At 44.9% G+C, this 26,607-nt stretch overlaps 1 protein-coding gene across 1 annotated transcript in view; it reads left to right on the forward strand.

Annotated features, from left to right (window-relative positions):
• The window catches only part of CSMD2 (CUB and Sushi multiple domains 2), a 310,684-nt gene that overhangs the window by 198,774 nt on the left and 85,303 nt on the right, over window positions 1-26,607 (forward strand). Inside the window, exons 19-27 of the mRNA XM_009284828.2 lie at window positions 19-135; window positions 6,001-6,216; window positions 8,536-8,724; window positions 12,782-12,951; window positions 14,615-14,771; window positions 15,158-15,349; window positions 16,702-16,828; window positions 22,850-23,052; window positions 24,954-25,145. Coding sequence (XP_009283103.2) covers window positions 19-135; window positions 6,001-6,216; window positions 8,536-8,724; window positions 12,782-12,951; window positions 14,615-14,771; window positions 15,158-15,349; window positions 16,702-16,828; window positions 22,850-23,052; window positions 24,954-25,145 — 1,563 coding nt within the window. The remainder of the gene's footprint in view (window positions 1-18; window positions 136-6,000; window positions 6,217-8,535; window positions 8,725-12,781; window positions 12,952-14,614; window positions 14,772-15,157; window positions 15,350-16,701; window positions 16,829-22,849; window positions 23,053-24,953; window positions 25,146-26,607) is intronic.

Here is a 26,607-nt window from a genome sequence, read left to right on the forward strand (position 1 = left end):
TTTTTTTTTTTTTGGCAGCTCTGTGTGGAGGTTACATTCGTGGTTCCAGTGGTACCATCTTATCCCCAGGCTTCCCTGATTTTTATCCCAATAACTTGAACTGCACGTGGACAATAGAAACATCACATGGAAAAGGTGAGAAACGTTTAGCTTAGAGTGGTTTTAGAGATGGACTGGAGGATGGTGGTCAGTGGGGGATGCAAGTGCTCCCTGTGTCAACCAAGAGTTTGTCTCCAAGGCGGTGATGATGGGTACCCATGTGCTTGGCCAGTTGCCATTCTTGCCACCACTCAAACATGGTCTCTGGACAAGATGCAGAGGTTTTTGGTGTCACATCTCTTAATCCCTTTATGGTGGAGCGAATTAAGAGGGAAAGATGGTCCCATATCAAACCCCCCCCGATCTGAGAGCCTGCGCCAGGTTTCAGATCTTTGTGGCAGTATCCTCTGGAAAGTTAGCTGGTGTTTGGACACCTGGTATTGCTAGTAATGTCACATGGAGGAAGGGCGAGCTGCCACTGACACCACTGCAGGAATATTTGGTACTCGATAGTACTTTCAGCCTTATTTTTCTTTGTAGTGCTGGATCACTATCTATATAACGTTTTACAGATTGAGAAGTGGGAGCTTGTAGTAAACCATTTCCAGACATGGGACAGAACTCGGGCTCTCAGTTCCCAGCTCTGTCCTAGTTCTGCAGCTCTCACTTCCCCACTAGCTAGGAGTATTGCCAGCACAGAGGCAAAGCACAGATCTATTTAGTCCAGTCTCCTGCGCAGCACGGGTCAATCTTTTGTCTTGGAGGAAAATTCCAAGCAAATGTATCATTGACGATTAGAGAGCAAGTTTTATGTACAAGGGCGGGAGGTAATTTCTCCTGATCCAGTCAGTATTGCCTGGGGTAAGCACAAAGGGTATAAACCCTTTATGTAACTTTATGCACTCTTGTATAACTGTCTCATCGTACCAGATATCAGCACGACGGGAGCTATCATGAGCCAATTTTGCAAATACCATTTGTATTACAGCAAATAAACTTGTCAATGAACAGCACAGTGCATTAAGGGAACCATCACATGCTGTGAAAAGTATTCTGTTGAGTAGCAGCAATCCACTCTTCATTAATCCACTCTGCCTTGGATTCAGCTCTCTGATGAGACGCAGCATTATCCTGTAGCTAAGCTAAGCACAGCACAGCAAACTGACACTCTTTTATATGAGAAAGTGCAACTCTGATGGCCTGTGTGCTTTTATGCCAACACCAGAAGAAAGTCTTCCGACGGAACTAAGCAATGCTCGAAAAAACGGAGTATTTTCAAATAGTAGGGATATGTCTACATAAGTCTAGGGGCTTTTTCCTCCCCTGTCCTGTAAAAGATCCTGCTGTCGCCAATTCAGTAGTACAGGAAACAGCACATCCCTTACATCAGTTCAGTGTGATGCAGTTCTGGATCATCCAAAGAATTCAGCCCTGGATCTGACCATCTTGAACCGGACCATGTTTGTCGCACTAAGAGAAGCTGGATGTTGAGCTCTCTGGAAAGCTGGTCCTAGCTTTAGCGGTCTGAAGCCTGTGAGCTTCTTTGGAAATTCTAGCCTTAGCTGCAGGTAATGAATATTAGAAAACCAAACCGTGAGCTGCTCTGTAAATCCAGCTAGTTGTAGTGAAAATGTATAGGTCTCCAGGCCTTTGACAAGAGTTTCAGCTCTTCTTCCCTATCGGGTTGTGCTGGAAAGGTAAGGATGAGATTCTAAGGAAAGAAGTTGAGTGTTTAAAGAAAGAGATTCTTCTATGCCAATGAAAAGAGCGTGTTCATACTGTGTTTTGTTTGGTATTTTCATCCCTCTCCTTACCCACTGCTGGCATCCTTCCTTCAAGGTTGTTCTCCAGGAGCTCGTTAGAAATAGACTGCAGCACACGGTGGGATCCCTCTCCTTGCGCAGGTGCCCTTCTGCAGGGCAGCGGGCTGCGACTGCCGGCGGCAGTGCTTCGCCCCCAGGCAGAATCACCCTTCTTGCACTTGTGGAGCTTTCTGTGGTAGGAAAGCTTCACCCGGGCAGCTGCTTGGATGCAGGTAATCTCCAAATCCAGTTAGAGGTTAGGGCTAGAGGAGAGGATAGATAGATGACACTGTACAGTTATAATAAGCTGGCGTATAGTTAAGTTACGTGTCAGGAAAACCTCCTTCCTTGTCGCTGTAGTTCAGGCGAGTTGTTTGTTTACCAGCGCAATGAAAGGAGGACAGGAACAAAGATGTCCTTTTCTCTAATGTTTTATGGAGGATGTTGAAATGTATTTAGATGCTGGGCTGTGTTGGTGGGAGTGTGCGTGCACATACATATACATCCTTTCTCTTGCAACAATATTTTCTCTTTCTTATTGATCTACCTTCCCAGCTGTTGCTGTGTTAAACTGCTGTGTAATGCATTGCAACAAGCTTCTCCCAGCTCTGCTCAGCATTCCTGCAACGTTTCTTCTCATTCTTCAGCAAAGAGCAGTGGAACAGTGTGATCCTGAGTCAGAGCAGTAGCCACTGAAATGGAATAAATTTAGTCCTTGGAGAACAGAACAGGCTTTAAAAAAAGGCATAAGTGAACCCCATTCTCGGCTAACTTCATCAGCAGGGCACTTGCAGTGCGGAGGCTTTTCTCCGTGCTTTGTCCTTGTCTTTCAGTTCCCTGTTCTTGGAGACCACTGGGTGCATCAGTGATCACTGGGTACATTTGGTGCTTGCTAAACCCAGAAGCTGTAACAATTCTGCTGGGAGCAGGGGATATATTTACATGACTGAAGTGTTTGCCATTCTACCTGATTTTTCTTGTTCTAGTTTTACGTTTCCCACACCCACTTCTACTAATGCCTTACTGCTTGGGCTTGCAGCACTGCTGCTGTCCCAGGCCTGGGAAGTCTTTCAGTTCCCATAAGAGAGAACAGAGTTCAGGGCTTGTGCCTCCCAGTCCACCGGACTATTCCCTGCCAAACCAGTGACCGAGCAGGGATGATCTCCATCATAAAAGCTGGTCTCAAGTTATTTGCTCCCAGATCTTTATGAACATCTCACACGTGGCCAGCACATGAGTCCCTTACCTGAAACAAGCTGGTTGTTACAACAGTTATTTTTATGTGACTGCGGACACTGATTTACTTTATGGACTCATGAGCTGTACAATTTGAGTTTAAAAGCAGCTTAATTTCAAAGGTATTTAAATGCTTAAAGAGAGACTATTATTTTTAACCTGAGAACTTCAAAGTGATTTCTTTTCCCTGTAATTTGTTTTGTTGTTTCTTTTACAGAGAATGGAAAAGAAACCCTGCATTTGCAGAGGCATTTTGTGCCACAGTAAATTTCAGACCAGAGCAAAGGTTTAATCAGAGTCACCAATCCTTTAAAATGAGTTTGTAATTAGCCCTTATGGCTACGGTTACACAGCCCTTAACTGGCTCTGCTGCTGGAGAGGCCTCGTGCCCTGTGATTGGAGTTATCTTGAAAGACCTGGCGTCCAGGGACTGTCCTCCCAGTTCTGGGGACTGAATTATGCTTGTGTTCCTCTGGTGGTGTGTTGATTTTGGTGGAGTGATATTATTTCTGTTTCTTAGACTGGGTTTTGTAAAGGCGAGGGTATAAATTTGCTGTCAGTTGATAAACAGGGAGAACTTAAGACATTTTGTATTCACTGCATCTCACCAAGTTTTCAGGCCAAAACAGGTCATATCTATTTTCAATTGACTGTACTGCTGGTAAGAATGACAAAGATTTGGAAACCGTTAGACAGTTCCTACCTTTGTGGAGTTCTGTGGGGGGAACTGTGGAACTAAAAACTTTCTGCCAGGCTCCATATAATATTTACCTAGATATAAGGAAGGAACTGCCAAAGTCGAGAGCTCTTTCGGTCATCGCTGAGCAGCGAGTCGCATAAATACTTCTGCCTGGGACACTGAAGGTTAGCAAGGTGCAATGAGCTGCGTGGCAGGGATGAAGATGGGGAGAGAACAGGGCAGTTGAGATGACCCTGTGAGCCCTGCGTCTTCCCAATCCAGTGATTTCCGTGGGAAAGGCTTGGTATTGGTTATCAACTTCTCTGTCCTTCATTTCTTGGAAGGAAACTGCTTGCATGTGACCAGTAAACCTTCAAAAAGAAATTGGATGGACGTAGGGATAAACGGAATATTCAGACTTGTAATTTGATGCTGATAAAAAAACTGTTGGGATGGATATTAAATCTCATGCTCCAGAGCTTTAATCAATCTCTAGGTTAGTCTCATCCTGATCTCCAGAAATTAATGGGGAATGGGGAGCAAGGAGGAGATTATTCCTCTGATCCTTATTTACAGATTTGCTGTGCTTGCTTTTGAATCAGCTGATGCTGTACTTTGGCAGAGATGGGATGCAGAGCAAGACAGCCCTTGGGTCTCACCAGGCTGGCAGTCTCTGTATTGTTAATCATTGGCTTAAGTGAAATAACTCGGTCATGCCACTGGGCACCCCTGATGTGTGCGAGGAGGTAGGGATCTAACTGTGACTAATGAAGACCAGATTACAGCACTTGTGTTTGCATGGAGGAGTCTGTTTCTCTGCAAATAGCCCTGTCGAGTTCAGTGGGGTTATGAGGAGTGTAAAGCCCAATTCAGCGTGAGCGGGGGACTCGGGAGCCTGCCCCTTGGTGCTCAGAAAGCGTGCGAAGATCTTTGGATGAAAGAAGCCATATAAACGCAAAGAGGCTTTTTTATTGCTAGGCATCGCTTTAGCTTGCTAATGTCGTGTGACAGTAATGTGACAGGGTTTCTGATACAAGATCCTGCCTTGCTTTGCTCTGTGAAAGCTGTCGCTGCTACTTTTTGTTTTTCAAAGATGGAATTATTTTCCAGAGAATAACTGTTTCTAATTGCATTTGAATTCCAGCATGAAAAATCACCTAGCTGGAGGCTTTGGCAAAAGCCTGAAGTACTTACTATTTTGTGTCTGTAGGTGTGAAGGATACTTTAAGTAATCCATTACTCCTTTCTTGTTCATTTACAAATGCAGTAAGGTCACAGCCTTCTCACTGAAATGTTTCAAATCATTGAAATTGAATTTGGAAGAAGAGACAAAATAGTTTTCCTGTGTTTTGTCTGTTCTTTCTGTAGCTGGATCTGTTGTGGTTTTTATTTTTGTCAGTCTAATGTGAATAAAAGTGTAGGATTTTCTTCGCTTCTAAGATCTGTTACGGCTGGCAAGACCTGGGCTAACCACCCTGACTCTGTGTGCCCTGCCAAAATCTGCAACGGCTGCATATGCGCTTCCTACCACGTGCCTCGGAGGGGACAGCAGGTCCTGGGAGCGGGTCACAAGCAGGGAAGGGACAGCAGCAGCCCCCTCCCAGCAGGACAGGGCTGGGCTGGGCCCTGGAGCAAGGTGCTGGGGCGCTGCTGGCCGCACCACTGTGTTGCTGGAAGGGAGCATGGCTGTGTGACATAGCGCTTACTTGGGAGATGCACGTGAACGGCTCACGAGACCCGTATGGCTGAGGAAACAGGTTTGTCCATGTGTGATCGCTCCTGTTGTCCTCCATCCTCCAGAGACCAGTGTTCAGTCCCGTCAAAGGAAAGGTATATGAAGTCCCTGCAGTAACACTGCTGGCATACTTTATCTTCTGGAAAAGCCTCTCTGACCTTGATGCTTGGCTTAAGTCCTATTTTTCTAGGTATGAATTCTTTCCAGAACACAACTTGGTTTTGTTGTTTTCAAGTCCTCACAACTACAGCTTTTGCTGGTCTTGCTATCCATCTAAAGGTCAACACGTTTAAAATAAAATACTCCTCTAAGCTGCTGGGCTCGGTCCTTTCTGCTGCTGATCCGTCCCTCGAGCAGGCCTGTGTCATCTCTCTTCCTGCGTTACAAAGGACAGGATTGAAGATCCCTGGTGTCATCTCAGGGAGAGGAGAGTGGCTTTGGCTCTGGGATGAAGGGGTGCCATATGAATGCTGCTGGCTGAAGCCATCTCTGTTTTTCCTCCCCTGCAGGTGTGTTCTTCACCTTTCATACCTTTCACTTGGAGAATGGCCACGACTACCTCCTCATCACTGAAAATACCAGCTTTGCTCAGCCACTGAAGCAACTGACGGGCTCTCGGCTCCCTGCCCCGCTTAGCGCGGGGCTCTTCGGAAACTTCTCTGCTCAAATTCGCTTCATCTCAGACTTCTCCATGTCCTATGAGGGTTTCAACATCACCTTCTCAGGTAAGGACAGGGGTGGACAAAGACTTCATTCCTTCCTTTTCCTTCCTGCTTTTCTGCAAATCTTGGGAATAACTTTGTTGATGCAGTGCATGTGATTTGGGCCACTGACAGTCACTCCTCTTGTAAACCCAGTAAATTATTCTAGCATTAAACCACAGTATGTCCCAAGAAATGTTCTCATTGCAGTCCCCATATCACCAGATGTAGCAATTTTGTCTGCCTTGAGCCTCGGTAGATGACTGGATTGAACCCACTGGAATTAAATCCCACTACAAAGGTGTTTGTTGCCTTCTCCCTCCCCACATGGTCATCTTTTCTGCTCTGTTTATGGAGTTTCAGCTAGCGTTTTCTTGGGGTATGCTTATCCCTCTTTCCTCCAGATGCTTTCTTTCTCTGTTTATCAGAGGAAAATCAGTGCAGTAGTTACAGCATTTCCATTTCCAGCGTGGGAAGCTGGGACAGATGGGATCTTTTGGAAGGCAACGTTGAGCAATCTGGACTTCTTGGATAAGGAGCAAGGCAGAGCTGGTCACTCGCATTGTTCGCCTGGTCGCTCTTTTTTCCATTGGGTCATTGCTCCACTTGGATGCTCATCCAGCGACACAGCCTCTGCAGCTGACTTCAGCCTGTCCTAGATGTAACACGTGCCACGTGCAGCCTAGGCCAGGTTTTCATGAGCCCACTGGCATTGCTGGGGAACTGGAGGCAGTATTTTCCCTTGCTGGGCTTCCTTTAATTGACCTGCTGTAATATCAGATGAAAGCAGACCTCCTGGGGCACATACCAGGACATCAAGGGATGCAGGATTTTGCTGACTGCAGCGACCCTTCTCGCCCCTGCTGTGCTGGTGAAGAGCTGGCTGTGTGAGACAGCTTCTGCCTTGAGCATTTCCAGTAAGCCAGGCCAGTCCTGTGCTTACCAGCCACTTCTGTTGCAGGCTTCGACTGTTTGTGATTATACAAAATGCTGGTTTCTTCAAATGAAATTCCAGATATTCAGAAGTTGTCAATGAAGAGTAGCGTGTGCATGGTGCTCTTGCAGAGAGACTCAGAGAAAGGCACGTTTGCCTATGCAGAACAGATCATCGCACTTGTAAATAACCGCTTTGTGTGGGTAATCTGTGTGCAAGGTGTTTAACTGTGTCCTTTAACCTGAAGTCCTACAAGTGACTGCCAAAGTGTTTGCCTGTGCACGCGTTTCAGAAAATGTAATCTTTACTGCCTGAGCGCCCCGACAAGCCGTTCTGTAAAACAGTTACCAGACGAAAGCTTATTGTGTTGCTGCTGTTCTTTTCCATATCTCAGCATACTTTTTAGTCCTGAGGGGCAACAGCTGCAGATTCAGCCTGCTGGTGTGGAAGAGAAATGACCATTTTTATTGTGGAGCTCAGTGCTGATGTGTTTGCTGTCTTTGACGGACAGAGCTGTTGCCATAAATGCAGATAAAACCTGGTGCACTGAGAGAACTGGTTTCCGATACCTTTGTTCTGGCCTCTGAAGTCAGGAATTTGCATATGATACTCTGTGGAAACTAGTCAGAAAGTTTCCAATTAACTCTCATTTTGATGGGGGAAAAATGGCTTTTTGCCTTAAAAATTGCCTCAAATTATCTAATTATAACTGTTATTTTTAATGTGTTTGGGGACTTCTTTCCTTTCTTGGAAAATGAAAATGGGAGTCAGTTATATTTTTTTAGCTTCCTTTAGATATATATGTACATACTTTGTACTTTGCAGGTCTGTTATTTTTCAAAAAAGAACCCTCAAAACAGGTTTCCTTCAAAATGTTTTGTGGTCAAAGACATTTGGCTATTAGCCACAATGCTACATGACCTTTCATTTAGCAGCAGCTTAAATGTTCTCTTGCATTCCCCAAGCAGGGTGCTGTGTTCATTCATTTTCAGGATTAGTAATGTAGAGGCACCAGAAGTCCCATCCGGATCAATTCATCTTCATTTGACTATACCAGAGGGAGAATGACAAATTTCCATCCTGTTTTGTCACCACTGATGTCTGTTTCTTGTTTGTCTGACAACAGTGACAGAAAAAGAGACCTGTTGTATTTTGAGTTGGTTTAAATCAAGATCCTGGCGACACCGTGGGGGCTGCATATTGACAGTGAAACCCAAGTTGGTCTTCATGGCTCAAACTGGATGCACGTCTTGCATGGATGCTTCCTTTGCAGAGCTTCACTGCAGCTGGATCAAAACTCAGAGCTCCCTCCTCATCCTCGTGTTCAGGGACTGGGGTACCCTCACCGGCGAGAACGGAGTATGAGGTGTCGCCCTGCCGTTCTGTAAATGTCCGTTTGTTCCCTGTAGAATATGATTTGGAGCCCTGTGATGAGCCGGAGGTCCCAGCCTACAGCATCAGAAAGGGCCTGCAGTTCGGAGTGGGAGATGTCCTTACCTTTTCCTGCTTCCCCGGCTACCGGCTGGAGGGCGCATCCCGCATCACCTGCCTCGGGGGGAGACGGCGTGTGTGGAGTTCGCCTCTGCCAAGGTGTGTTGGTAGGTGGTCATGTGCTTTCATTTTGCTTGGTTGGTTACGCTGTGCTGGATTGTTTAGGTGGGCAGGGATGGGTGGCATCCACCAGGATGGCATCTTTCAGCTTGCAGGGTGGTTGGTGCAGGGGTGGGGGAGAGGGAGCTGGAATGAGCTTTCAGCCCCGCAACTGTGTGTGGGGAGAGGAGGGACAGGCAGAAGGGCTGCAGTCCTCTCCCAGGTTGGAGCGCACCAAGTGCATAGCAGATTGGGGCAGACACACCGGCAGAAGCCCTATGCCTCTGCAGCCCGTCCACAGCGCTGCGGTCGAGCCCCAGTGATTGTACGAGTGAATGAATCGCGAGGTGTGGGAGACCTGTCATCCCTTTTGGGATAGCTTCTGTAAAACAGCATGGTTTTAAGGCCATCCTCCCTTTGAATTGGAGTGTTGTAAAACTTAATACTCCAGACGTGAAAGCTGTTTCTGGGTGGGTGATCTTAAGCAATGCAAGTTCCATGTTAGTATGGACATCTCTGGGAAACCCCCTCTGGCTTTTACCTTTTCCTTATCCTCCAGAGGTTTCTTGCACCTTACACCTTTCCCCCCTTCTCCTCCTAACCGTTGCAAGTCCTTTTTGCAACCCTCCAGCCATTATTTATACTAATAATTAAATCTAAGGATAGAGGAGAGGAAAAATCCATCTGCAACACTGAGCTAGTCTCTGGCTGTCGTCCCTGATGCAGATGGGCTACAGTCAGTCTTGTCTAGCAAGGTCTGCAGAGCACCCCCCTGCCCAGCCCACGGAACCCTCCAAGCGTAACAGTTCGCATAAAAGAACAAAAGTAGCAATGTGCTACAGCAAGAGAGCAGAAAGGAAGAAGGATGCTTCAGGCCTTTGTAAAAAGATTTAACGTACTTTTTTGTTGTATAGTTTAGTAAGTAGGAAACTATTGAGTGCTCTGCTGCTGCCTGGCTCACCCAGAGCCATGAAGGATTCATTCAAATCAGACAGACCAGATCTCTTACCTGTTTTTCAGTCTGGCAAAGCCTGCTTTGATTTTCCTGATCTGTGTTAGTGACCTTTGAGGGTCATTGCAAAGACAGTGTCCCAGCAAAAGCCAGTCTACTTTCTGTCTGTAGAGTCGTGTCATGCTGAATGCATTTCCCAGCACTGCTTAATGCTTAGGTCACAGGGTTGCATCATCCTGCTGTGACAAGCAGCCTCTTCAGGACATGAATAATAATCAGGTTGCAGAGAAAGCTAATCAGGGGAATAGAAATCAAAAAGAATAATAACAAAGCTTTAAACTTGATGCTCAGACATCATCGCTAAGTGGACACACTGACTTCCATTTGCCAAGTCCCTACTGCAGCTGGCTTTGAATTAGCATGTTGGTTTTATATTATTAATTCACTGTCTGGTGATTTGTGCAGAGCTTTGGTGGCAGGGTGACAGTTTTTTTCCACAATCTCCCTGCTGTGTACACTCAGCTATACGTGCTTGCCCTGGACATGGGTGGACATTGGAGACTTACTCATTAAGATCACAGGAGATTAAATTGGTATTGCCAACAACCCAGACACTTTGTATTCAATTCCTGTTCTAGAGACGGGTCTGGAGAGAAAGGAGAGCAGTTTGTTCCTTTGGCCGACCCCTCTCTCCAGGGTAGGAATGCTCCCCACCGACTGCTACTTCAGACCAGATCCCAAGTGGTGATGTCTCCAGCATCATCCCTGGGTAATCTGTGCTAAAGTGAATGTCCCACTTTTCATGCATGGCAAGAGAGGAGGAGAAAGTCACCTCCAAAGTACCTCTTCTCAGCGTATCTGCTGCTGCTTCCTTACTTCACCCTCACGCTTTATTGGAGGACCAGGAGAGGTGGCAGAGTCAGTGTAGAAAGCTGCACAAGTGCTGTGATGGTTTCGCTCAGCTCCAGCAACTTTGTATGCTGTGAGGACTTGTGGAGAGAGGCAGAGCTAGCTAATCAGAAAAGCTGTTTTCAGGGCAAGTTGGAGTGACTCTCCCCAGCTGTGCATGCAAAACACCAGGACTCAAAGGAACAGGGAGCCAGTGTTTTACAGCTGCAAATCTTTCAGGGTAAGTAGGCTGAGAAAACAACAACTCATGGTTTGCTGTGTGGGAGCTAATCAGGGAGTTACGAAAAATCCTAAACACATGGTGGTTGCAAGGCAGATTTACATGTGTTGAGGGATTGTATATATATGTAGCAACCAGGCTGCAATGGTCCTAGCTGAAATCAGGCACTCAGACAAGGCAACAACTGCTGGCAGCAGATGTCCTCTAAGGAGGACATCCTTTGGATGCCATTTTGCAAGTAGGCCCTCAAGCTGTGAGTGTTGTGGACTTTTGCTTCCTCCCTGTGATAACAGCAGGTAAGAGCTCATTTTCACGTTGTCCCGTGAGCTCTGGGTGGAGCTCAGTGCTATCGCAGTAGTACTGCGTCTTGCACTCAGATGCACTTGAATGTCTGTTCACCACTTCACGTAGTGAAGACATGCCCATAGCAGTCCTGTTATACTCACTGTGGCATGTTCGTATGAGTGAGAGATTGTGTCCTTAAAAGCTTGCAATTAAAATACACAAAATACAGCGGTGAAGGGTGGCTGTTGATATTTTCCAGAAGCATTAAACTGTGATTTCCTGACATCCAAGATAGGTCAAACCTCCAAAGCGGCATCCTCTTCCTTCTCTAAAGAGGATCATTCTGCCAAGTTTTGAGTCACACAACTCTTCTAAATTCAAATTTGGCTCAAAATCAAATGCTGTTCACACTGCACAGAGTAGAAAAGGAAGCAGGTCTGGTGAAGGAGCAGAGAAGCCTTACTAGAAGAATGTAATGGAACAGGGACGGACTGCAGGTCGTAGTGAATAACAACAGGGAAACGACTCTTTCTTTCTTTCCTTATTTCCTTCCTTCCTTATTTCCTTCTTTCTGAAATCATGGCCGCTTATAACCTGTCATAGGACATAAACTCGTCTCGGGGAAGGGAGAAACAATTGCAGTAACATTAGCTACCCCTGCCCCTCCAGTTCCCTGAGCAAGAGATCCATAGGGATGCCCACCTCAGCATTTCCTTCTCTGGCCCCAGCCCCTTGTCTTTTGAACAAGAAAGGTCAATTTTGTCTATGCCACAGAAAAACCTGAGCCCACTGTTGTTCTTTGAGTGACGTTTTGGGAAGAAACAAAGATATGTAAATCTGAGCTAGTTTCTGAAACTGAGAGGCAAAAGGATCTCTGGTTTTCTGTCTTTCTGTAATGGGAATGGATGTAATTGTTAGCTGCAGAGCTGGGAAGAAAATAAATGCAGGGAGCAAGGGACAAGAGGTCCTTTAAAATACTGTCAAATGATGAACTGGAGAGCGGAGGGCCGCATTAACAACACATAAGGTCAAATTTTGCCCTCTTAGCTTTCAGGAAATTATTTTGGGGAAGGTTTTGAAATTCAGGTATAGCTTTATCATTTGTAATTATTTGGAAGTTTCACTAAGCATATCTTTCTGCACAAAGAGCTCTGGCACTTGCAATGCAGGTACGAGCAATCGGTGGTGTGCTGTGTTGACTGTTGAATGAATACCGTGATTTTTATATATGATATATAGGTATAGGATGAGCTTTGTATAGGTATGGAAAAGACTTCAAATATTTCAATCTAACAATATTTTCTTATTTTCCTTCTGGTTCATTAATCAGGAAGGAACAGAAGCACAGGCGCTGCTTCACGCAGGTGGTGGCTTTCCAGGGATTTTTGGAATGTTTTTCTGAACTGGGTCCCAAGATAGCATTTGAGCACACCAGCTTTCTGTGACTCAGTTTCCCTATCCATATAAGGAGAGGGTATTAATCTCTCTTGTAAGGCACCTGGGGTTTAATGATGATAGAAGTGCTATTAAGTACTGTTCTTTTTACTGACTGCACTTGGAAATAGGGTCCATGGATATGTTAGCAGATGGGTATAGGAAGGAGTGAGCATCTGTGGCCGTTTGGAGGAATCACCTGCATGTGTTGTATGGCTAGAATATACATGTGGTTATTAAAATGTGGTTTTGTGTCTTTATATAGCTGAATGTGGCTCATCTGTAACTGGAACTCAAGGTGTTCTGCTGTCCCCCAACTATCCAATAAACTATAACAACAATCATGAGTGCATCTACTCCATCCAGACCCAGCCAGGAAAGGGGATCCAGCTGAAAGCCAGGACTTTTGAACTGGAGGCAGGAGATGTCCTCAAGGTAATTCTTCCGTCTCTAGCAATGAAGCACTACCATGCTGCTAATGAGAGCGAGATCTGAAAGGGAAAGTTCTAAAACTTTAATGGAGTTAGCCGATCTGATCTCTGGAGAATGCTGCCCAGGCAGTGCTGACAGTGCAGTGGTAATCTCTGGAAGAGTCTCACACTAGGAATTGGACTGACATCGCCCCAGAAGCCCTTCACAGGGCTGCTGGAACCCACAGTCACTGCTCTGTTGTTCAGTGACTGGCACGGCCGTTTTGAAGGGAGCAGCAAAATTCTCACAGACCAGACTGAACCCAGGGCAGCTGGGCTAGAATACTGTCTGTGTGTACCCCCTCTAAGGTTAGAGCAAGACACAAGACGCGACGCATCTGTGAAACAATATCTTCTAGCCCAGGGACGCTGTCTGATCAGTGTATGTCACTGCTGTGCGTTAGTTTGCTGTGCTTAAAAACATACTGTGTAATTGTAGGGAATCAGCACCTCTGAACTTCACCAGCTCATAGCAGTCTCTGGCAGCAGCGTTAAGGCAATAGTGAATGTCCTTTGCGCTTCAGCCTAGCTGGTTATTTGAGGCTTCAGTCTGCAGATGGATGTGTAAACAAATTCTGTATCCATTAAAAATGTAGCTATCTCTGCCATATCAGTGCACCTTCTGCTGTGAAGTCTTCCCTGAGATTTAGAGATCTGTTGGAATGCCAGGGGTTGTTCTTCTGTACCTAAACTTCAGTTCTTATCTGCACAGGGGAAACTGTTAACACATGAGGAAGTGTGAGGGTCCTTAGCATTATTTTTATGTTTTTTAAGAATCAAGGCTGATTTGTCCCAAAAAGGGATTTATTTAAATGCAGACCTCCAGACTCAAGCTCTTCAGCATTCCCATACTCAGTCTTAGATTAATCTGCATTTACAAGTTTCAGGACTCTATATAAAAGGAGACAAATCCAGGCTGACTTTCTATTAACCACAAAAATGGTTTTGTAGGAGGCATATTAATATTACAAGATGTGTTCTGCTGTGCTAAGCCATCTTCCCAGAGAACTCTGTCCTTATTTAAGTGCCATACTTCTGCACTGCGAGATAGATGTAATCCACATATTTTCAGCTCACAAATGACGGGAAAGAGAGAGAGATTTGCAGCTAATGCAAAGCATATACTCGTTGTGAAAGAAATTATGTTCTTGCAACAGGTTTGTCATCAACTTCTCCTCTGCTCCTGAGGAAGGTTACTATCAATCTCCACTAGTGAGAAGTTGCTCTTTATCCTTGTAGAGAATCATGCTATATAAAAGAAAAACAAAATGATGGGGTTTTTTTCTTCCTTAAATAATAGTGGGGTCAAGGCACATCTGAGAGTCACTGTAGGGAGAAAATGTTTTTCCCAGTAGCTGTGCTGCACCTTTGGAAAGAGAGCTTAGTTCAGAAAGCACAGCCCTGAGTGCAGTATAAGCTCAGGTGTAAGGAGAAGGATGCGGATCCTCCAGGGTAAGAATCCTGCTCCTCCGATGAGCAGCACCATGAAGTCTCGTCAAGTCAGACTCTTAGTTGGGATAATTTCACTGGCTTCAAAGGAACCGTCCCTGTTCGTGCTCATGGGTGATTTGGTCCCTGAAGTAGCAAACAAAATATGTTTTCCAGTATGTGTTTCTTGTTCCTCCCAGGTCTACGATGGCAGCAATAGCTCTGCTCGCCTGCTGGGCTCCTTTAGCCGCTCTGAAATGCTCGGCACCAGCATAAACAGCACTTCCAGCAGCATGTGGCTTGAGTTTATCACCAACAGCGAGAACACGAGTAAAGGCTTTGAGCTGCAGTTTTCTAGTAAGTCTTAGGCCCATATGCTTGTGAGGTGGGAATCTGAGGTGTAATGGTGTATTTTTATGTTACAGTTGCATGACCAGAGGAAACAGTCCTTTCCATAAAGATCTTGTAGTCTAAAGTGGAATTGGAGTGAGGGAGATGATTATGCCGGCAAACCTTTTCTGTTGTGAATGAGGCAGTGGTGATACAGAAATTTTGGATCAAAGCCGAGATACCAGATTTCTGGGATCTCGTTCAAATATTAATTAGAAAAATATTAATTTTCAATATGGTGTTTTTTCTCTCCAGCAAATGATTTTAAGAAGAAAATATTAGTATGATCCTGTGTTAATATCTCCTGGCTGTTAAATATCTGATGAAAACGGACGCTGTTTCTCCTGCTCCAGGTTTTGAACTCATTAAATGCGAGGACCCTGGCATCCCACAGTTTGGCTACAAGGTCCGTGATGAGGGACACTTTGCTGGCAGCTCTGTATCCTTTAGCTGTGACCCTGGCTATACCCTGCGAGGCAGCAGGGTGCTGGTCTGCCTGACGGGGGAGCGGAGAGCTTGGGATCAACCCCTGCCAACCTGTGTAGGTGAGACAACTCTTGCTTTTAAAACGTCCTCTAACAAGTACTTTGCCTGTGGGCATCACACTGAATGCCCTTTCTTCCTCCTTTGCTAATACATACGATGTTAACTCTGATACTGATCGCACCTATCTACATTAATAAAGACCATGATAAGGATGCTATGTAAGGCATCTTCAGATAGCGAGCACTGATCTCTTCAGAGCTTCTACAAGCAGTCTTAACATGAAACACTGTGCTCAGGAGCACCGATTTGACAAGGTTTCTTGCTTCACTGCAAGGAGACTACTGCTTTTCCAGTCCTTGTCCTTTCGCTTGAATGTGTTAAACAGTGGCACTTTCTGATAATGGCAGACATCAGCGTGTGTCCAGGCATTTGACAGTTCAAAGTCATGTTTATTTGAGAGCTACATGACACCTGATTCCAGATCCTCAGATGTTTTAATTTCCTCAGTCTTTTCTTAGCTAAGTCCTGAGTTCCCTTTTACCTGGAGCTCTCCAGAAGGATATCTTCTTGCTTGGAAAATTCTGATACTTAGTTTTGTGTACCTAAATGAAATGCTGTTGGTCTGTTACTTGACAGCTTCATAATTAGCTAGTGTTTCCAGGACGTGGCAAAGTTCTTACAGACTTAGTCCTCAGAGAGATCTCGACAACCAGAAGGCTGCTTTCGTGGTTATAAGTGATGTGCTCAGACATTGGCACTCTGTATTTTCCCATGAGTTAGGACCATTCTTTATGTGGTAACTCTCTGCTGAATTTTAGCCTTGATTATTGAGGTAAAAAGACAAATTTCTGTGATTTATGCATCTTCTTAGCCTTTACCCTATTTGCTATACATATATTACATATGAATGGTCGTGTCTGTGTGAGCATGTGGAAACTTAAAGAATTTTAATGGATAAACTATGAAAATGAATTCAAAATCCTCATGTGCTTTTGAGGTTCATTTAGCAGATACATACGTATGTTGGCTTCTTCATTGTATCACACTGAATCATTAAGACTTTTTGCAGATACAGGCGGAAGAATTGAGCTCTTTCACCCCACATGTGTGAATCATGTAAAGCAGGATGCTGGCAGGCTCTGCCTTTATTCACAAAGTCAAAAAGGTGGAGGGAAGCTTTGACAGCATGTCAGGTGTTAGGAGTGTGCTCAGAAGTGCAGAGTTATTCTGATAACTTGGTCTTTTAGCTGAATTAAATGACTCTCTTTATCTTGGTTTTGTAGGCTTTAAGAATCTCTTTAAATGGCAAGAAATACTCCCTGTTGTATTTGTAGGATGAGATTTGTATTGTTGCCAAGTAAGAACTGTAATGTGTCATGAATCTTCTCACTAACCCATATGTTTCTTTCAGCTGAGTGTGGGGGTACTATCAAAGGAGAGTCGTCAGGACGGATACTGTCTCCTGGCTACCCAACACCCTACGATCATAATCTGAATTGTATTTGGACAATAGAGGCAGAAGCTGGTTGCACGATAGGGTGAGTTGGGCCAGGTTATTGTAGCTTGTTTTTCTTTCCATGTACAGCTTATTTTTGCAGAAGTAGATCAATAATTATGTAACGCAAGTAGAGAGAATGCCCTGTCAACTTCGAGAGTCCCAAAAGAAGGAACAAAGGCTGATTTATCTCCTTGCCAGGTTGGACAGAAGTGGCATCACTTCTCCTTTCTCTTAAGCTTTTTAGCCCTGTATGGCCTGTGCCAGTAACAGCTATTGTGCCATGGGTGGTGAAGCCAGATTATTTGCTATTGCTGCCTGTGGTATTACTGTGTTAAAATAACATCCAAGAGCTTTTACGGGCATGTGCGATGTAAGTGCTTTTCACTCCTTTCCTTAATGGGATGTATTCAGAAACAAACCTTTTCCACCAGATTAGTGTTGAATTTCCCAACAAAGTTTAACGTGTCCAAGTGACATAATCCTAAAATGAGGACAGATATATATAAAATTGCTTGGAAGATCACATCCCAGGAAAGGATAAATGGAAGGCAATTATGGGTTTGGTTCATCTTCCATTCATGCTGCCAGAGTAAATTAACACTGAAAGGGATGAGCTCTGTCACGTTACGTTTGTGAGAATGAACGGTCAGGTGTGACAGTCCCCAGATGTGAGTGGACAGCTGGAAAACTGAGACCACAGCACTTAGCCTTCATCTTCTAATTGCATTGTTTTATTAAGAAATAGAACACATACAACGTAATTATCCTCCCAAAGGAAAAGACTCAAGATGGTTTATAAACATCTAGTCTGTACAGAGACCCAAGGCTGTTTTCTCCTCCTGCTCCTCTGACTTCTCTTATTGTTCTGTTGCCATTTTCCTGTTGGAAATGGCAGTTTGAAATGTAATTTGTTTATAAGTTATGTGAATTTGTCAGTTAGGTAAGCATGGTATTGAGAACATTTGGCTCATAAAGTTAGTGCGGTCACCAGCAGGATCCAGGCAGTTTCCTGCTCTGTGATACTTCATCTGTGATCCCTGCTGCTTAACCACTGTTCCCATGCTGAAGGTTGCCCAAGCCCTAGCAAGCCATTTCAGTACTGCTCTGTGTGTACCTACGTATTTCAGTCCAGCTAAAGACATCTTCGACAGAAAGCTGAAGTGTATTGGCAAGTAGAGTTTTCGCTAAGTGATGGGACTCGAGGGGGAGAAACGTAGATTATAAGGTCTGTTCAACAATAATCCTCTTCTCCTATGATCTCCCATAGTAATTTCTAGTGCTTGTTAGCTGGTGTGTCAGCCCCATTTCTGAGCTGACCTGAGACCTGTTGCTGTTCCAGTCCTGCACTCCTTCGTTGTCAGTGCCCTTTTATCTTCAGTGTAGCTTCCTTGCTGCATCAGCACTCATCATCTCTTCAGCGGAGACTGTTAATCATGTTGAGCTCTATGGTGCTTTTAGTCGATGGATTTATGCTGGAGATAAATCTGGTCCAGTATTCTAATTTTTTACTTAATGCAGAAATTTCCTCCGTTAGCGCTGCTCTTCAGTATGGCTCAATAATGGATGGTGTCTGGTATGAACGCAGGAGAAAGAGCATAGTCAGTGCAGCGTAATTCCTGCACAGGCCACTCCCAGTTGAAGTCTCCTTTTTTTTTCATTCTCCTGTAAAAGATTCTGAGGAATCCAATGATTTTTATAGGCCAAAGTAGACATGAGACCCCCTTTTCTCTCCCTTCCTCCCCCCGCCGAAGTGTAAGAGGCTGCCTCATCCAGAGGCTGCTTCAGCAAGTGAACTTTACTCACACATGTAATCCCTATCTGCTTCTGTAAGAGCACTCAAACGAGCAGAGCTATAGGCTTGCGTTTGCAGGATCAGCCAGAGGCTTGGAAAGGGCCAAGACTGAAATGAAATGATGCCAGGCAGTAGTACGGTAATAGACCTTGTGACCCTTCCTTTCATCGGAGATGAAAGCTCCCTTCTTCTGTTCCTTTATTTGGCAGCTCAAACAGAACAGATGATCTCTGGGTAGTTGAGAGCACATTTTCAGCAACTTCATTTTTATGGTAATCCATTGGAAAAATAATCCTCTTCACGCATGATACAATTGTATAAAGCTCTCATTTATAACTTACATTAAAATTAATCACCAAAGCTTTTTGAATAAAGCTGTGTCTGCACAGAACGAGGGGAAGGAGAGAAAGATAGAAAAATTAGTCTGTACATCATTGCCATGAAAGTTGAAGGGTTGCACTTTGAGAGAGGATTAATTTTGTGCATGTGCAAACACACGCATGCACACGCACATAAAATTACAACTAAAATGACTTGGCTTATCTGTGAGACTCTGGGGAGAGAAAGAAGAAGTGGGAGGGTGTACTGGAAAATGAATGAAACTTGCCTTCGAGTGCTGCTTGCCCAGCTGAGAGCAGTGACTGCACAGTTAGAAGTGGCAGTGGTTTTATTGTGTAGCAGTGATCTCGGTGTCATAAGAGTTTCATGATATTGCTAATTGTAGTTTAATGGATGGTGCTGTATTGACAGGTTCCATTTTTCACAGTCTCATCTAGAAATACGAGTGAGAATATTGGGATGTTCCAGTTTGCTTCCTTGGAGATTTCTAGGGACGTAACATTTAACAGCTTTTAAATTTGGGAACCCTCTCCGGGCTAGAGGGAGACAGCGGGCAGCCCTGCAGACTGCTGTTAGTGTGAAAGCCCTGCGGCTTTGGTGCAAGCTAGGTGGGCATCACCAGTGTGTCAAGCTGCGTTCAGCTGCTGACGCCAGCTCCGGCTGGGAGCCCAGGCTCCAGCACAGCAGAGCCAAGTTGGGGGGGCCAGAGCTTGGATGGGAAACGTTAGCAGAAAGAGCCCCAGGTTGGTCAGTCGGGATGTGGGGGGGCTTTCTGAAGAGCTGGGGCTAAATGGCTCACCAGAGATTATGCAGATTGTCAGTGCAGAGCTGGTCTCTCCTCCTCTCTGCTCCTTGCTAAGCTGGGAGAACTTTCCCTCTATCACATATATATATAGCCACAATTCCTAATTTGCTTTTTGCTGCATTTTCATGCATGTAATTGGGATTGTCAGAGTGCAAGAATAAAACTCTTTTCCTCTCCATTGTCTGCTAAACCAGTGTCTCTGTCTTGTCTTAAATGAAGCCCTGCTGGGAATAGAATCAGGCTGATAGAAAAATCATGCTGTTTGGTTACAGATGTGCCTATTGAATAGATTGATTTGCTCCAGAGCACACCAGTTTTCTTAATAAAATCAGCTATCCCAATAGACTCCTGAACCAGCTGGCATTGGACAGCCTGTGCCTTGCCACCGTGTCATCTGGTTATCATGCTAAGGCTTTCTCCTTGTGCTGAAGCCTTGCCTGCAAGTTGTTTCTTAAAAATAAATGAGGGAAGTGAGTTGCTGTAGGCAGCCTTGGTCCCGTGGGGAGCCGGTGGTGACCTCTCCCAGGCAATGGCAGTTTCAGGGTGTCCTCCCACCCCAGGTCAGTCTCTGCCAGCGTCTCCCTGTTTCCAAGGTGTGCTGGAACCCACAAGTTTTCTCACTTTTACTCTTCGATTCTCTCCCCCATCCCACCGGGGGCAGGGGGGAGTGAGCGAGCGGCTGCGTGGGGCTCAGTTGCCGGCTGGGGTTAAGCCAAGACACAAGCTCTTCAGCAATGAGTTTTCTCTGGCAGTTTTGGCTAACTAGAACCAGTTAGCCTGAGAGCAAACGTAATCAGGCCAATGCACCTGGGGAGACCAGCTCTGCTATGATCCATTCTTATGTTCCTCGAGTCTAGGTTTTTTTCTCTTTGCTCAAGGTCTCTGCTAGGTAGATTTATGATTCAGCTCTTTTGGTTCCTGTCGGATTCTGTGGACGTCATTTTGCTGCTGAGTACATTGCAGTGTTTTGGTTTGGTTTTTTTTCCCCTTTTATGGTTCTACCTGATTTATTTATGTTTGTCCCGGATAAATGGGAAAGGAGCCAAGCGAATGCTTCCTTGTTTTCCTCCGTGGGCTGTCAGGGTTTTAAGCACAGTACCTGATTGTTTTATTTTTTTGCAGATTTTTCTGAGTACAGTTTATAGATTTCTGTCCCTGTTTCAAACTGGCGTGCCTCGTGTTACCCCGTGTTAGCCTGATTTCATTGTGTCAGATGGTGTTTCCCCAGTGATAATGTGGTAATGAAAACAGAGGCAATTAAATGCCTTCTCTTCAGTTGGCATTTTAAGTGCAGGAGCGAAAGGGACTGAACCGTGATGTATCGCAGCCTTTAGTTGATAACTCCCTTGGGTGTGACAATAATAATGACAGTATCTTATGCTTATATGGTACTTCTGATCTTGGAAGATCCTAAAGCTCTTCGCAAAGCCTGGATTCATCTGCTTTGCATCCTTCCACAACAGAGGTTGGCTTGATGGGGAGAAGTGCAGTGTTATATCCCCCCAGCCTAGAGTGGGAAGAGAGGAGCATCCCACCAGGGGTTGATGTTGGGACCAAGTTTGTCCTGTCGCAGAGTGCCACCAGGCCTCTCCTGGGCATGAAGGGAACTTCTGGCCTTCTCCCATCCCCTTAGGTCCATCGCTGGTCCAGGCTCTGGAGTGAATTTCCTCACCATGATGACTCCTGCCAGCATCTTGGGAATTTTCTGTGGAAGTGCAAAACGGGCATAGCCCTGTTTTGGTTTAAAAGCAGAAGACAAGAGCTCCAAAGAGTACTGCTGCAGGCAGTTCAGGACTAAGGAGCATTTGCTGCATACGCTGAAGGCCTTGCAGCCCTCTCTCCAGGGCAGACAAAACTATAAAATACACAGATTAAAGAAATGAAATCTGCACTCAGAGCATCGTAATAAATACCTCGTTGAGAGCACAGTGTTATTTCACTGCCAGCCACCAGTTTCTTAATTTCTGTTTTCTCTCCTTTCCCTTCCTATTGTGGATTTTGGAGAGCTGGCTCATGCTGCCTCACTTTTTCTTTATTTCTTGCTGAAGTTATTCTGTTAGCTGATCTAGATGCAGTTTTGCAATATTCAGAACTTTGTAAAACATGTCAAAATCCTCGGAGGTGCTGCAATCCAGCATTCAGAATTTGCACCCACCTGTTTGCCACCCTCCCACACACCCTTTTCTGCCCCTTTTTATTAACCTCCAGGGCAGTTAACACCCTGGTAAAGGGTTTCTTTTCCAGCATGATGCTGTTTTAATTAAGAGTGGTCTTGGTTGTTTCCTTTCCTTTTTTTCCCCGATACACAAGATTAGCTTGGTGCCAGGAGCAAATTCTTTGATCTGAGCGCAGGTAACAAAAATCAATGCATTTTATCAGTAGATGCTGGCTCTTTCCTTGCAGGACACCAAAAAAAGCAAAGGACAGCCAAGGTTGTTGCTGTGTGCAGCCTAGGGACAATGCGTGAATCGGATGAATATATCTAAGTTGTCTGAAGGGACCCCAGGACATTTTCTGCTGATTCTCTCTTTAGCATAAGTTTCTCAATACTTCTGTGTTTGTCTGTTACAGAGCTCAGTGAAACTACAGATAAACCCCCATCCTCTCCTTCACAGCCCCTCTACCTCTCTGCTGCAGGTTTCCTATGTGTCCTTGACTGAGCCTTTTGTCAGTGGGACAGCTACTCGTTGTGATGTCTGAGCACCTTTGGTGTAAAACCAACTGTGATATTCTGGCTAGGGACATTTCCACTGCCCACGATGGGCTTTTGGACCTTTACCTTGTTCCTCCAGACTTTTAGGAGAGATTAGTAATTTTGTTCGCTCAGGAGAGAACACCAGAAAGGACCCAACTTTTCAGAAAACATTAGTATCCCTGACTCAGTTTTTTGTTTGTGGATGTGTTTTATTAGGGAGGCATGTGACTAAGAGATCTTGGGTTTTATAGACAGATGAAGTTTGGTAGAGGGCTAAAGTACTTTGTCCAAGCTGAGTTGCAGATAACAGGAGAGAACACATTCCTTGGCCAAGCTACCGTAGGTTGGTACCAATCACATTTCTAATCCTTTCAGGAAAAAAGGCAGAGCTCAGTTTGTGGTCTGACTTCCAGTTCATTTTGCCACACAGGCTCCATTTCATGGTTTTCCACACCGAGGAGTTCCACGATGTGCTGAGGATCTGGGACGGTCCAGTGGAGAATGGCATCCTCCTAAAGGAGATGAGTGGGTCCGGCTTACCCGGCGACGTCCACAGTACTTTCAACTCTGTCATCCTTCAGTTCAACACTGATTTCTTCACAAGCAAGCAGGGCTTTGCTGTTCAGTTTTCAGGTAGGCTTTACATTGTTTCCTCAGCATCGTCCAAACCTGGCTTTGCTGATAAGTGATTTCAGGTCTATCCACAAACTACTGATGGTGAGCAAATGACATTGTATTGAACGCGATAGCAGGAACTGTGTGGTCTTCCAGCCATTTGTGCTCTACTGCATTTGGGTGCAGTCTCTGCAAATAGAGGAAAAACTCTTGTATTTTGTCCTTGCAATGCAGGTGTGTTCTGTGCTCCCCTCTGCTACAGTCACCTTCACAGTGGTGAACTTGGCAGCAAGATGTAGAGCAATACATTGTGGAATACACAAGAAGGCATTACAGATATTTTCCACCACATTTTCACAGGTGCCTTAGAGACACCAGTATGCAGGCAACTTCCCCCAGGCGTTCTAAGAGCAGTTGGTCAGTGGTCTCTGAAAAACCAAGTCTATTTAAAATCCCTCAAATTGGATCCCCTGAGATGCAGATCACAAAAAGCTCTGTCGGCTGTAGGGATGTCATTGCTAGCAGCAGCGCTACGTGTAATGCAACTGCAATCTGTCATTGCCTAAGTCCTGGCGGCTGTTACCTAAGACTCAGCCTTGCAAACACAATAACTTCAATTATATTAGGGTAATACACTTCAACATTCACACACAGGTTTCCAGGATGCAGGCCTTCACTGACGTGTCCAGTAACCAACCAGCAGATGCCTATTTTGGAGATGGTAGTAAACAGGGAGGCTGTTGGGTGAACGATGATATGACCTTCCTGGGACTCAGACACATCTAAGCATCAGAGCTCGTTCTGTCTCTCCCAAATTTTTGCCTATAGCTTTCTGTTCGGGATTCCTTGCGTGACCGGGAGAGCAGGCCAGCTCTTTGGGAAGAGCTTGTGCTGGGTACAAGGCCTTCTGGGATGACCAAGACAGAGGGAGAGCTTTGTGTCACCCAGCACAGCTCTGCTGTCCTCTTTCTTTGCCAGGCTTGTGTCTCAGCCTGCCAGGAAGGACCAGACTGGGCTGCTAACTTGCTTATCTTCAGTTGCACAGAAAGAGAGAGAGGGATTTCCTCTGGCTCTTTTAAGAAGAGCTTTCTCTAAACTGGCTAGGTGTAATAGATTCTCATCAACTTAGCAGGAAATAAGCCCTGCTCCACTGCCTGATACGGAGCTGGTCTTTATTGAATGCTTCTGCTCAAAGCCTTTGTTCACAAGGTGTGACAAAGTAGTCAGACCTAAGCTCAGAAGTACACAGTTTTGGATCTTGTGAACTTTAATGATCTATATAAGCTTGCAAAACTTCTATTACTCTGGGACTTTCCATACTGTTAAGTTGTTGTAGCGTTGACAGACCTTGAGCTCAGTCAGCAGCAAAGCTCTGCTGCCTGCCCCCAGCTGAGAAGAAGCTGAGGGGGTCATCTCATACCTCAAAGGGATGCAGCAGCGAGTCTGGGAGGGAAACACGTGCATTCCTAAAAGGTCAGGCTTGACGCTTCACAGGGCTAAAGGCTGAATTGCTCTGCCACTCAGGGGAAGTTAAAAGTGCAAACAGATGAGTTTATTTTGCAGCATGTGTCTGACACAGAATTCTATAAAAATGCCATGCAAGATCAGTGGATGTCTGGACTTACTAAGTAAACATGCGTGTGCACAATTATACATCAAACTTGCACTCTGTGTAGTGCACTTGAACTTGCCGTTCCCCAGAGCCTTTACCAGCTGGAGTGGCAGATGCTCAGTGCAAAGTAAAAGCCAGTTTTTGTGTATGTGGCAACTTTAAGGGATACTGAAGGAGGAGAGATGAAGAATGAAGTCACTGCTTGGATATCTGTTTAAGGACAGGGTCTAAGTACAGCTGGTGCTGTAAGCCTGTGTTAAATATAAATATATATATATAAAAAATATATTTTTTTAATACTCTTCAGTTTCTACTGCCACTTCCTGCAATGACCCAGGAATTCCCCAGAACGGGAGCCGGAGTGGTGACAGCAAAGAGGCAGGTGACTCCATCGTCTTCCAGTGTAATCCAGGATACGCTCTGCAAGGGGATGCCAAAATCACTTGTGTGCAGATTGAGAACAGATTTTTCTGGCAACCAGACCCTCCCTCCTGCATAGGTATGAACACATATCCATCCTCCCATTGCACTGGTTCCCTGCCCTGTTTCATTGCAAGACTTCTGTATCTGAAGGGGGTGAGTCCCACCTCGTTTGAAGAGGTGTATGACAAGGTATATATGTCTCAGGTAGCTGTCCCATAAAACTCCTTTTTAGGTTTATCCCCAGAGTGTCTGAGACAATGAGAATCTAGTTCATGCTGGAAACTCATAGGACATACTGCAATGTACATGATCATATTTAACTTGAAAAGTCAAAATTAAAGGCTTCTTTAAAACTCAGGTTGGTAGGGAGGATTGGGGTCACGGGTGAATAATTTCTGCATGAGGAGATAGCAAATTCTGTCACGAGAAAGAACTAGCTGACATTTCCTTTGAGCTCATAAAGTAATAAAAGAAGCTCATAAAAGTGATTCTTTTTAATATGTCCAGAACACATAAAATAGTCATGCTAAGCACATAAGAGCAATAAACATCAAATTTTCTGGCCAATTAAATGCTAACCACAAATTACTTATCCTGTAACCTTCATTCCTGTTTATGCACTGTTATCCCAAGCAAAAAAAATCAGTTAATTCTGTTTCTAACATCTGATTTAATGCCAGCTAGGAAACTTCTACACCATGCACAGGATGTATGCTCCCTGCAGGATGACTTGGTTTCTGAATGACTATCTTGATGATCTACTGTGGCACCCTTTCAGCCTGATAGAGACAGTCCTTTTAGTCTTCCCGGAGCTATAACTAAATCATACTGTTGCATGTCATGCCCATCTCGTCATTCTCCTGTTGAGTTTTCTTTCACACCAGAAGCTGGGCTCTCAGTCCTTTTCAGAGAAACGTAGCCGGTGCTTTAATCTTGGTGTGAGACAAATTCCTATGGGCCATCTCCAATTTGACTTGGAGATACTGTGTTGGGTCCTTTTTGAGCAGAAGCCTGGCAATCTTGTTTTAGGAGTCATAAGCTCTGTGAAAAAGCTGAAAGCAATGTCTTGCTCCTTCCCTCTATTCAGTGACAAAGGATTTGGAGGAATAATCAGTGGCCCAATAATAGCAGTTTTATAGTAACTGTGTAACAGGCTGCCGAGTTAGATCTGAATTGAAAAACAGGGTTTAATTTAGGGCTTGGATTTTATGTTTGTATTTAGCATTTCAAATATATTTTCACATCTTTATTTGTACAACTTCTGCAGTCCCTAAACAATGTGGGCTGAACTGGAACCTCAGCTGAAACAACCCTCAGAGGTTTGGGGTATTTGAAGTCTGCATCTTGACCCAACTCTAAACAGCTATGGCTTGGACCAGTTTCTAGTTTAAATCCTTTGGAGACTATGGGTGGGATTTTCAAAGAAATCAGAGGGTGTTGAACAGTCATGTCCCTTAGGCTTTTCAAAAATGAGCCTGTATACTTTATTTTCTTCCTGAATTTTCCCCTGACTTTAGAGTCTGGAAGAGGAACGCGCC

Source organism: Aptenodytes forsteri, unplaced genomic scaffold (assembly GCF_000699145.1).
Source record: "Aptenodytes forsteri isolate BGI_AS27 unplaced genomic scaffold, ASM69914v1 Scaffold7, whole genome shotgun sequence".
Taxonomy (NCBI): Eukaryota; Metazoa; Chordata; class Aves; order Sphenisciformes; family Spheniscidae; genus Aptenodytes; species Aptenodytes forsteri.